Source organism: Pelodiscus sinensis, chromosome 23 (genome assembly GCF_052426305.1).
Source record: "Pelodiscus sinensis isolate ZL-2025 chromosome 23, ASM5242630v1, whole genome shotgun sequence".
Taxonomy (NCBI): Eukaryota; Metazoa; Chordata; order Testudines; family Trionychidae; genus Pelodiscus; species Pelodiscus sinensis.
Window position 1 is genome coordinate 15,051,531 of NC_143074.1, and position 13,228 is coordinate 15,064,758.

General features: G+C 45.0%; 1 protein-coding gene across 8 annotated transcripts in view; it reads right to left on the reverse strand.

Moving 5' to 3' along the window:
- Positions 1–13,024, reverse strand: part of RAPGEF1 (Rap guanine nucleotide exchange factor 1) — a 151,991-nt gene extending 138,967 nt beyond the window's left edge. For 2 of the 8 annotated variants that reach the window (XM_075905548.2, XM_075905547.2), the window contains exon 1: positions 12,803–13,024. In XM_075905548.2, the coding sequence (XP_075761663.2) occupies positions 12,803–12,827 (25 nt within the window). In that variant the 5' untranslated portion in view covers positions 12,828–13,024. The remainder of the gene's footprint in view (positions 1–12,802) is intronic. The other 6 variants (XM_075905550.2, XM_075905549.2, XM_075905552.2 and 3 more) reach the window with 4 other exon arrangements.
- Positions 13,025–13,228: the final 204 nt, after the last annotated feature.

The window sequence follows — 13,228 nt, forward strand, 5'->3', positions numbered from 1 at the left end:
TAGTAAGTTGAGGGTCAGTAACATGGAGTCAGCAGGCCTAAATAGAGGCATGTAACATGAAAACAGCAACAGGCCTGCAATCTAGTGAGCAAGACTTTGGTTCAGTAACAGGAGCCAAGAAAGAGGCCCTATTGATAACTGTGTGATTGTGTAAGTTAGGTCAGCATGGAAGGACACAGGGAGGCACTGGGTACAGACTGTAAGCCAAAGGGGAGTAATGGAACATCTTAATAAGAAATGTCTTGGTACAAAAGCTGCCTAAAAACTAATGCACATACCGACCTAGGTTCAGGACTGGGTCGAAATTGACAGCATGAAGGATAGTAAGTAAGCCCCCCTTCCATAAGGTGAAGGGTGGTAACTAGGCAACAGAGGGTGGTAACCTGGTATGTAAAGAAATTATGTAAGTTGTTTGTACCTGTCTATAAAAGGACACCGCAGAGGGTGCTCTCTGGCCGACCTTGGGGGGGGCGCACTAGGCGCCTGAACGGCAGGTGTCATTGCCTAAACTTACAGAGTGCACAGTAGCTTAACTTTGACTAACTGCTGTTAATATCTGTTACATGGCAATAGGCCTGCCCCGTGTTGGTACCTTGTCAACGCGGGCCATAGTGCCCAGTGGTGTAACATTGTACTGATCTCTGTTACCAACTGGTAGAGCTTCGCATTTGACAATAAATCTGCTCGATTGATTTCAAACCTTGCCTGCATCTGTCGTTTCCGGGGCCTCTCAGAGATCTCTTGTACTGACCCAAGTGCACGGGGTCTAACACTCTAGATAAAGGGAGTACCGATTGTTACGCACGCAGCCGAAAGTTTAACAACGGAGTAGAGGTCCTGTCAGGAGCGCACCAGGACAACCCTGACCAGACGACGCTGACACTGACAGTCCAGACCACCGAAGGTACCGAGGTACGACAACACCGAGGTACGACAAGCTCTACCTCTGAAGTGCTACATTTCATTTATTTATGAAGTTCATGACATAGGAAATAGAGGAAGCCTTTTACAAAAACCAATGGAGAAAGGGAGAATATCTTGGGTATCCAAACTATGAAAACAATCAGATCATGGTAACTTTTCCCTCACCTTCCTCCCAAGCACCAAATTATTCACAAGAATAAAAGGCCAGTCTTTCTTCTTGTCCCATCATTGTCTTTTCCATATTAGCCTCCACACCAAATATATACATATCCTCTCATAGAACACACACTCTCTCTGACTTACAGATAAAATGGATGGATTTCTCTTGAACAGATGGCACAGAACACCTATATTTACATGTAAATAAAGATGCATGAACTCCTGACAGAATGTGCACTCGATTCATCCCAGCACATCTAACCAGCTTCACTGCAACAGCACTAAACTGAAGAAAAAAATTAAATGGAACAGTCAGGACAATTTATGCCCCAAAATTAGGTTTTGTAAAATCAAGATCTTACAAAAAGTAGCATGAACAGTAATGTCAATTTTTTTTACATTTATTGTGTCTGAAATTAAGTTGTTCATATTTTAAAAAAGAAATAACATTTTCCTACAATATTTCCAGCCCAAATGTTAAAAGATCCTGTAATATACAGAAACTAGAAAGTGAGGAGTTGACTATAAGCTGATTAGAGTATTATTTTCATTGCCTGAGACGAAGTTAGGGAGGCTGTGGAATCTCCATCACTGGAGATATTTAAGAGCAGGTTAGACATCTATCAAGGATGATCTAGATCAGTGATTCTTAACCTTTTTAAGACCGAGGAACACCAAACAATTTTTTTTATGAGGAAAAAAAGGTGGGGGGGGGGGGGGGAGAGACCGGAGAAAAGTTATTGACCAAAAAGTTTGGGGGAAGTTATTGAGGGGGGAAAAAAGTCACTTGCCCCTTTAAGAGCAGCCATTTTGAACTCTGTTCTCTGCAGGCACACCTCCGACTGCCTCGTGGCACACCGGTGCGCCATGGAACACTGTTTAAGAAATGCTGATCTAGATGGAGCTTGGTCCTGCCGTGAGGGCAGGGGACTGGACTTCACCTCTCAAGGTCCCTTCCAGTGCTAGGAGTCTATGATTCTAAGTTCAAAAAGTAGTGAAGCATCAATAGCAGTAGTCAATGTTTGAAACAGGATGGAGAGGAAAATGAAGGACCATCATATTGAATATGGAAAACAGTATAAATAGTATGTGTTTTGTGCCTTCATAAACACTTTTTTTTCGAAGCCAGTGGGCTCTGATGGAACTGGTGTGCAAGACCAGATACTGTGTAATACTACCTTAGAATCTTAGCTACACAGATACTGGTTATGAGTATCAACGCCACCACTTTTGGATGACAGTCAAATAGTGTTATTATGTCTCACAAACTATACTGTAATTGTTTCAATGATGAATCATGGTATTGTTTATTGATGTAAAAAGAGCAACCTGAGCTGAACAGACCAACCAGATTTGAGCCTGAAAACTCACTACTGACACTAATCCAGCTGGCCTGATTTAACCAAAATAGGAGCTAAGAGAGCCCTCAGAAAAAATCCTAATGAAGATAAAAGGGAGAAGAGGCCGTCTTAAAGCACTAGGGAAATCCCTTCATGGTATTACATTATTGCCCAGAGGTCTTAATCAGAACTGGAGCCCATTGTGCTAGCCACCATGCAACACAAGGTAGGAAACAACAGACCCTGTCATGAAAACCTTAGGACTGGTCTATGCATTGCTTTTTCTCCCGGTACAAGTGTTTTAGTCATGGTGCGGTTTTGTACAGAAAGTTATATCAATACTAGGGATGTGAATGGCTTACTGGTTACAGCTACCTGGTGGTCTGGCCAGGACAGAGCAGCTCACCACCGCCTGGGCCATGGGCAGGGGGTGTTCCAGCCCACTGGAGCAGCTCCCACCCAAGGTGGGGGACCACTTCAGTCCAGCAGGCCTGCCATGCCACACCATAGGCAGGCAGGCAGCCGCTCCAGCCCCAGGCAGGGTGGAGCAGCCCACCCTGTTTATGGGGTTAAACAGTTAAACACGTGTAACTGGTTAACTGATTAAACAGGATTTTACATCCCTAATCGATACAGCACCAGCACAGTAGGTCCTCTTGGGGCTACAGTAATACAAGTAATAAAAACAACAACATGGATACAGTTATCTTAGTATAAAGATGCTTTATCCCACTATAGTTATTTCCCTTCCTGCTTAGGAATAAACTACAGCCAGTATAAGTAACTGTATTCACACTTGGAGGTTGTACTGGTCCAACTGAATCAATACAGTTAAAGCAGTATAACTTTTTGTAAACAAGGCCTTATTGTCTGAATGTCACAGGACAGGTGTAAAACAATCAAAAGGAGCCAATGGTCAAAAGATAAAGGATAATATAAAAGAAATGAATCATGAACTAAAGTACATTCAGTAGGAGAACCAGTTGCTGCTGATGTTTCAGAAGCTGAGAAATCCCTTCACTTGCACATCTGTGGAGATTTTTTGTAGTTAATGCAAAGTCGGCATGGAAAGTACAGTGGTTATTTAAATGAAAAGATTCATTTCAGTACCAGGCAACAGTGCACATAAAGAAGTCTATGGGATTTAACTTCTTTACAGATTAGCACTGCATCTTCTATTGCTGAAACACACGAGGAACAGCTTCAGAAAAAACTCTGTGGGTAATTGGGTAGAGGGAAATGGAACAAAGTAGGACCTTTGCATTTATCCTAACTATGCAAGTTAGCCTTCATTTTCCCCTGTTGACTATCAAGTCACCTTGCCTGTGGCTATCACGTGTAGTTTATTAGATTCTCATGTACATGGAAATGGCATGGTTTCTGGTGTTTTATCTGGAAGAGAACAACAGTGATGTGTGCTTCATCATTTCACCTTCATTGTTGTACAAGGATGTTTTAATTAGCTCTGGCTGCCACCTTTCAATAGCAGTAGTAGGAAACATGGATGCATCCACTGGAACAAGAACAGGGAATGAGTGCTTTGGATTCAGTTGGATTAGCCACCGGATGTCATTCCTACTGCCAGGTAATAAAATATAAAACACATTTCTCTGGCTGTGAATAAAGGGCTTCTTTAAAACAAAATTAAAAAATGGATCAGATTTTACACTCACCTCTGTTCTGCAACACCATCATTAGCACAGCTGCAGTTAAGATGCTGTGAGATTCTCTGTAAGCCCTTATTTTTCAGCAGTTTATAAATCATCGATAAAAAATCATTTTGACATTTCTATATACAGGTTTTCATAAGGACGGTCATACTAGGTCAGACCAAAGGTCCATCTAGCCAAGTATGCAGGCTTCTGACAATGGCCAGTGCCAGGTGCCCCAGAGGGAATGAACAGAACAGGGAATCAAGGGTACGTCTAGACTACATGCCTCTGACGACAGAGGCATGTAGATGAGGCTACCTAGCATAGGAAAATGAAGCGGCTATTATTTAAATCGCCGCTTCATTTAAATTTAAATGGCTGCCGCACTGAGCCGATCAGCTGTTTGTCGGCTCAGCGCGGTAGTCTGGACGCTCTGCGGTCGACATCAAAGGCATTTGTCGACCTCCCAGGTATGCCTCCTGGGATGAGGTTTACCTGGGATGTCGACAAATGCCTTTGATGTCAACCGCAGAGCATCCAGACTAGCGCGCTGAGCCGACAAACAGCTGATCAGCTCAGCGAGACAGCCATTTAAATTTAAATGAAGCGGCGATTATTTAAATCACTGCTTCATTTTCCTATGCCCGGTAGCCTAATCTACATGCCTCTGTCGCCAGAGGCATGTAGTCTAGACATACCCCCAAGTGATCCATTGCTTGTTACTCATTCCCATCTTCTGGGAAACAGAGGCTAAGGGCATCATCCCTGTCTATCCTTGCAATCAGCTATTGAGGGACCTATTTGCCATGAATTTATCTAGTTCTTTTTTGAACCCTGTTATGCTCAGCTTAGAAGCAAATGTTACACATTAAAGAGTTAATACACAATGCAAGTTATTTTTCCCCCTCAGTCTTTAGGGCTTTTGCTAACTTCCATATACAAAGTTGATCCAATACACTAGGATGGTGGTTCCCAACCTTTTTTAGACCCCAGACCAGCAAACCCATTCACAAACTTGTGGCAGACCGGCATCATTTTATTTGCACATTCATTATTCAAACATGCAAATAAAATGTTTCTGGTCCACCAAAAGCCCCAACTCCCAGAGCCACTGCGAAAAGCCAACTTCAGCTCCAGCAGTAATCACGTGATGGGCGGCTGCTGGAGCTAGAACCAGCTGTTCATGGCAGCTCTGGGGGTTGGAGTACATCCCATCCCCAGAGACCTCCTGTGGCAGCTCTAATTCCTAGAGCTCCCCACCCCTCCACCAACCCCCAATGCCAGCCATTGATCCCAGAGTCTCCTGCACCCAACTCCCCTCAGTGCCAGCCCCCCATCCCATATGCCTGTGCCAGCCCCTTAGAGCACCCCACCACAAGACCCTCCAGTGCCAGCCCTGTTTCCAGAGCCTCACTGCACCCTCTGCCCCACAAAATCCTCCCAGTTCCCAATGTTAGTCCTATCCCCAGAGCCCCCCAGCACTATCCCCACCCGCCTCATCCAACCCTGCACTGCAGAACAGGTCACAGTTGCTCTAAGGCTGCCGTGCCAGGCTCTGTGTGGCTCTCCCGCTGTGCAGTGAACTGCTCTTCTGCATCCGGGAGGAGACCCCACCCCTGTCCAGCACTGGTTGGCTGAGACACAGGGCAGGACACGCCTTTCTCAAAAGCCATGGTGGGAGGGAAGGTGCTGGGCGGCATACCCTAGCCCCAGCCTCCAGAGCTTCATTGGCACCAGCACAGACCGACAGTTGGGAACTACTGCCCGAAATAGCACGAGGTGCACTTACTAAAACAATAGACAAGGTAGCCATTAGTGGACTGGTGGAAGTATCGACTGCAGCTCAAAGCTTTTTAATGCAAAACTGAAACCACAAGGAAACCTATGGCATATCCACAAGCTTTATTCCTGAGCAAACATGAAGCTTCTTGCATTCATACAGCAGATTGTGACAACTCAAGCTAATGTTGATAAATAACAGGTCTCTTATAAATGAGGAATATTTTTGCAAGTGAGGCTGTAAACCTAGATGACACAGATTTGTTCTATATTCTTGATCTTTATCAAAAGTAAAAACTTTTCCATATTCTGCTTGCCAGAAGGAGGTGAATACAAGCCAGAGAGAGCTACTGCAGGAACCTGTGGGGCTACACTAAAAGATATTTTTGAATTCACTGAAATTCAGTCTCACTTTGGCAGAGAACACAAAACGATTGCCCACACCCAGAAAATAAATTTAGCAATTGTTTCCGGTTTCAATTTTTTAATTGACTAAGTCACAATCCAGCTGCCTCGCATTCCACTGGATTTCAGCTGTCTCCTCCGCCCCCTCCTCTCCACCTCCCACTTCTTTCTTCTAATCATTCTGAACATCTCACTCTTGCTCCAGTGAGCCCTCGGTCTACATTTTTTAATAGGGTAATTTTGATGCCATGCTGTTTTCAACACCCATCAACACCTTCTAAATATGTGAAATCCTCTTTGTACCAAGCTCTGGGAAGTGTCAAGTCATGGACTTTGCTTCGTAGCTCTCCATCTTGACTCAACACACAACTAGGCAAGACTTTTTAACACAAACTTATTTTTCAGTAAAATGTGTATGACAGCATGGGAGTGGAATTCTATGAAGATTGCAGGAGATGCTGAAAGTGTGACTACTGAAAGATACCTACTGATTGGCCTTTCTAACGATGGAGTCCATACAAGGCAGTGGAGAGAGATAATCTCCAGTTTCCACATCAAGATATTTCACCAGAAGATTAGTGGCTTGCAAACCAAGTAATAATCTGGAAAATGGGCATTATGTTGGTGTCATGTTATTGGGTTTTAATATGAGTAGGCAGATGTGTGTTTGCGCCCCAAATCTGGAATGAAGTGGACCATGTGATGTGTCAAATGAAAGCTTATGCTATGCTGACTCTGTCAAGGCTACTCGTGCACTTGTACAATCTGTGTGTATGGCGTTATGAATATAGGCTTTGTATTTATATTTTACACATTTTCTACTGGGAGGGACAGTTGCTCAATGCTGCATGGACAATGGCTCTTAAGTACTACCAATTAACACTTCAGAAGCACACTTGCCTGAGAAGAACACACCTGAGGACATCATGGCTCCTTGCCTTAAAAGAACAGAAACTGGTTTGTGGGTCATGTGATCAGCCCATTTTGGAAGGCACTAGCACCCAGAAGAAGAATGGGTTTTCACTCTGCACGGGCAAGATTATAAAAGTATCACGAGGGTGTCTCCATCTTGTCTTCAATCCTGTTCCTGATTCCAGAAGCATCCTTGTCATGGACAGAAGCCAGAAAGGACCTGTTGACCCATCCTACCATAGGATGTGTACCAGAGACTTTTACGCTAGAAGTTTGTTACATCTCTGCTAAGCCTGTATCAAGAATTTGGTGACTGATGTATGTAATGTATTCTCGCTAACAATTAGATGTGAGATTCTAAAGGACTGGCACAGCATGCTCTTTTGGGTAAGATCTGAGGTATAAATTGACCTGGGACTGCAGCTGATCCTTTGGGATTGGGAGAATCTGTTCAGAATTGGTGAGATTGGGTTTTATAACCATTCACTTGTGTCAAGTGTGGTGCAGGTTGTGGCATAAGGGATGCTGAGGCGTCTGAGGGGTTTTGCTTGTGAAACTGTTTGCTGGCTAGGGTGGCGATGGAAGTGCTGCGTGTGACTGTTTTGGGGTCTTATAAAAGTGAACCCCAGTCTTGGGTTGTAAGCAGCCCTAGTTCTGAGTAATTCATCCTGATTTGACCCTCTCAGCGGTGCCCAGATTCACCTGATATATCATAGTTGGTCAAATGCAGAATTTCTAACTAACTTGAAAATCTTCCTTGATATCTGGGAATTAGGTAGAATGATACAAAGAGAGAGAAACATCTGCCCACTAAATCCATCGAAATACAATTCAATGCAATGTGAAAGATTATACAGACATGAAAACAAAGAGTCAAGATGGGATGATTTCCAGATTGACAGAATGATGAAAAGATGATTAAAGGCAGAAGAATATTTGTTAGTTATGAATTCACTTTTCAAATGATCTAGTAGGCAAAATGTAATGTACCGGGAAATTTAATCTCAATACTCCACCATTCAAATATGCATGATTCAAAATGGCATAATTCAATGTGAAAGACTCTGGCTGAACAATAAGTTCTAATCAGGATGTTTAAATTCATGCCAGTTGCATTGTGTTATGTCTTTTTATTTAGTTCCCATAAGAAAGGTTATCTTAGGATTTCCTGTGAACATTTATGCTCAGGTTAAACGGGTTAAAAACCAGGAGATTTTACATCTTTACTGAACTTCTTATAGATATAAAAGCTGAAGACAGGGATGTTTGATGACTTAGTCTTCTGTAAAAAAATACCTGCAGTCAGTGCTGAGCTAAAGTTTTCATGCCCTCAGATAACACAATCACCACAAAACAATTTGTCCCTATATCCCAACAACATGCTTCTGAAAAAGACAAATGTATAGAGGGTATTAAAGAGCTTCCTAAACAAAGTTAAGGTTAAGAATTCAAGAATGCACGGAAGATAACAATAACCTGGCATAAAGTTTCATTCAAACTATTGAAACCCATGTTTTCTAATAGAGAACCCATCACACAGACCTTGTTCACAGAATTTTTGATTTCTAGGCCAAGGTTTGACTATCTTACTGCTCTTTTTTTTCCTCTGAGATTTGAAGGATTCCAGATAATTCAGCTCCCTGGAGTCTGTGATCTGCCAGATAAATAAGTTCATGAATTCATCCATGGTAATAAACAAATCAAGCAGAGTCTGCAGGCTCTCTCAGCTCTTTCACAGCAACCTTATTCTGATTTTTATGTCAAGATTGCAATACTGACTGGAGCAATGGGGTGAAGTAGCCTAGCCTAGAGTCTGGGATTGTGGTGCTACATTTGGCACATTTGCAACAGACTCCATACGAACAAAAACTAAAGTAACCCTGGAATTACTGTAACTATTTACTGAAAGTCAAGGTTAAAAGCTGCAAACACACAACTGGAAAAAGGAAGAGAACAGTTGTCTAATGTGTATTTTCTTATCTGAAATGGAGAACACAGAGGATTTGCTTTAAGGAAGTCTTGGAGACCTAAGGCAATATTTCTCAAAGTGGTGCATGAAACCACTTTGAGAAACATGTTAACTGGCCGTGCTGGTTCGTTTACTTACTAGCACCGCAGCCACAGAGCCTCCCATCTCCTATTGGCTCTGTTTCGTCATTTGCAGCTTCCCACAGCTCCCCTTGGCTCCAAGGCAGTGCTCTGAATTGCTCTAGTGACCTGGTTTCATTAACTGGTGGTACTGACAAACTCCAGAGGGAAACTTGTCCACTCTTCCTTGGCCAACAGGATGGCAGTTATTATCTATTATTGTTTCTTATTAGTTTTTATTAAATGCAGACAACAAGCTACAGTTTAATGGTTTCTGGGATAGATAACGTCCTCTTATCTTAGAAATAAGATGGACCCCCACTTACACCCAAAGGTAAGATAATCTTCTTTTTTCCCAGCCAGACTGGACATATGTTCTCTCCCTTCCACTCAGTATAGATAGTTAGAAAGTCATTCAAAGCCAAAGCCAAAGCCAGCTTTGAAGATATCCAGTACCACTCCTTATCTGGCAACTTCATATTTAATTTGCAATGTAAATGGATCTATCATGTATTGGCATTCTCATAAGAATGTCTACCATGAAGTGCAGGCCTTAACCGGCTATATGGTTCAGTATACATTTATCTGCTGTCATAGGTGCTCCAGGGCTGGAGCATTCATGAGGAAAGGTCTTCCCCCCTCCCCCCCCACACACACAACCTCTGTGCCTCTTGCCCACTGGTGGACCCACTGATTTACTTCTTCTCTGCCCTCCCAGTGCTTCTGGATTGCCAGAAACAGCTGATTTATGACCGTCAGGAAATCCCAGAAGGGTGGGGGAGGAGGAAGAGTTTGGGGGAAGGGGTGGAATGGGAGCAGGGTGAGGACAGGACTGGGACAGGAAGAGATAGGGCAGGGTCTTGGGGGAAGGGATGATGTGAAGGCGGGGACAGGGACTGGCGGGAGTGTGTGTCAAGTCCCCTGGCTGCAGAGAAAGTCAGCACCTTTGCTATTGTACACTTCGGAGAGAAATTTTATCCCTACCCTACTGCAATGTCACAGACTATGTTTATTAAGTTACACTATTAATTAAGCTCTACATTGATGATGTGTACCCTCTCCACCATGAATATACAATATTGAAGTGGCTGGCCTCTAAGTCTCCTGATTTGACTTAGAAGTGGATTTTCTATCAAAGATTTTTTCCTTGGAGAAGTGGAACTATAAACAGTTGAACCAGGAGGACAATTTCAGAATTATGGTCTTCCTTACCAAGTTTACATGTCTGCTAAAATCTCCTGAATGCTTCGGCATGAAGGCTTCACCCACTGCATTCTTGCTATTTCACATTTTACAGTACTTGTGCAGGGCCAGGATCCTGCAAGATGCTCTAGGCTCTTCAATGGATGCTCAGCACATTGCCAGGTAAGGCTTAATGCTTGCCTGGCATCTGCATTTGGTACAATATGGTTAGCCTCTCTATTTATTGAGCAGCACTGCACTTGCTGCTCTCTGCAGACAGATTCATCTCTCTTGTATGAACTCCTCTTGCTACTTTTGTTGCTCTTGAGTTACAGTAATTATTCTGACAGTGCAGTAATTTACTGCACATGAGTAAACAAAATGGGATCATTTGCTTATACAACTGTAGTTACTGCTGCCTATGTTACTATCAATATTTATGAAGATCATGAGTCAAATTCACCACTGGTATAAGCACGTGCCAATTCCTTTGGAACCAGCCTCACAGCTGTGTGTGCTAACACTTTCAAATCTTACCTAGTTAACCTGAGATGAACATCACCAATACACTAATAAGCATATGCAGAATCCCAGAATGTAGCATTTTGCTGTGATGCTAGGGAAGAAGTCACAGGGAAATCATGCATGGATTAACATATGGTATTTCTGGAATCACATTTGTTCTATGATGCGATGCACACTAGTCAGACAGAAACTTAGAATTGAGGCATCTCTCCAACCCTATATACTGTATTAAAAGCTGGCTAGCAGGCAATTAAATTCACTGATTCCTTGGGGCCACTCCAAAACCATTTCACACGAAAACGTATTCTGAAACAAGACAGCTCCAAAACAAGAACAAAATGAATTTGAATGATCAAAAACTGAAATCACTGCCACCAACTTTCGCTCTTTTGTTAAAAGGGTAATGCCTAGCCAAAGACTACTGAAGGTGAAGATTATACTTCTCTCTCTCTCTCTCACTCACACACTTGTACCTTATTTACATGAAACTATTTAGCTATTCCTTATAAAGAAAAAACTCAACACTGATTTTTCTTGCTAATTAAATGCAGCATAATTAAACTAAATAAATGCACTGTTTAATTGCAAAACACTAATTGAATCTTTAAATATACCACTTACACTACATGGAAAGGCAAAGAGGGCATTCAGCCATCTCAAATGATAACTGAGAACCTGACATGATTTCCAGGAGTACAGAGATTTTGTGTGTAAGTATTTTTCAATTACAACAAAGATTCCTATGGCATCTTAAAGACAATGAGATGTTGTTTTTACCTATAAAAGCTTATGCCCAAATACACTTCCCCAGATGCATGGAGTTTTTCAATGATGCATCCAAGTTCAGAACAAGGCAGAAAGCATCTTCCTAACCGCAGAAATCACCCGAGCCTGACTCCAGAGCTATGCAAAGCGGAGAGGAAAAAATGAGCAAGCTGACTCTGAAATTTGCCTACAGACTCCTCTTTTCTCATCTCCTTGCCAACAACAGAAAAGTTGAGTGACTAACAATTAACCATCATGTGTAGGCCACATACTTCACAGGGCCAGCGCTTCACCGACGGTTACATTCAAATGCCTGTAAAAGCGCCAGGGTGTGCAAAACAACAGCGAGACACAGAGAAATGTTTAAGGACACAGTTAGGACATGTCCCTGACAGCCTCATCCGTCTCAGTCGGGTATATCTGGGACAGCACAGAACGGAGCCCCAGAGAGAAGGGAATGTCTGGCCAGGGGGGTGCTCCCAGAGACACACATCACTTTTGATCTGAGGAAGTGGGTCTGGCCCACGAAAGCTCATCATCTAATAAACCATCTTGTTAGTCTTTAAAGTGCTACATTGTCCTGCATTTTGCTTCAGCTACCCCAGACTAACACGGCTACATCTCTATCCCATCACTCGGGTGATTCCGCCAGGGGACCGACACGCAGAAGAGGCAGCTCGCCGGGGAGCCGCAGAGGGAGGGGAGCCGCCTGGGGGGGGTCTGCGTTTCATCCCCAGCCGGCAAGCGGGGCTGAGCGCAGCGGGCTCTGACGCCTGACAGGAGGCTTCCCCTGCAGGAACACCAGCCCCCCAGCCCCGGCACGGCTCCTGGCCGCTCTACTCCCCGTCACCTCAGTCACTCCCAGGCTCCCCTCACGAGGGTCCCCCATGCCCGGCTCCTTCCCCTCCCGTGGGGCCGCCTCAGGCGGGCTCCGGGCCCCGAGCCTGGCCGGCGGGGGGGGGGGGGAGCAGCGACCCCCGGGCCCGCTGGAAGCGGCCCGGCTGGGCAGGGGGGGAAGCGGCCGGCTCGCCCGGCCTCCCGCGCCGCGGCCCCGGCCTCCCCTGCGCTCACCTGCTTTCTCGATCTTGCCGGACATGTCGGGGCCGCGCCGGGGGCCGGGGCCGGGCTCCGACCCCAGGGCTGAGGCCCAGCCCAGCAGGAGGGAGCGGCCGGGGCGCCCTGCTCCGCGCCGCCGCCGCCTCCTGCTGCTGCCGGCCGGGCTCGATCCGGCAGAGACACTGCGGCGGCCTGTAGGCTCCGCGGCGGCGGCGCAGCCACCACCCCCCCCGCGCCGGGCCTGCAAGAGGCGGCGAGGCGGCCCGCTCGCGCAGCGCCGGGGCCACAGCGCCCCCTACCGCCAGCCCCCGGCACTGCAGCCTAAAGGAGCGTTCCTGTACCTTGGCCAGGGGCATTAACCTGCGGGGAGACCCCTGGAGAACCAGGCATCAACTGCAGCAAAAGGCCTTCTGCCACCCAGGAGGCACAAATCCCAGGGAC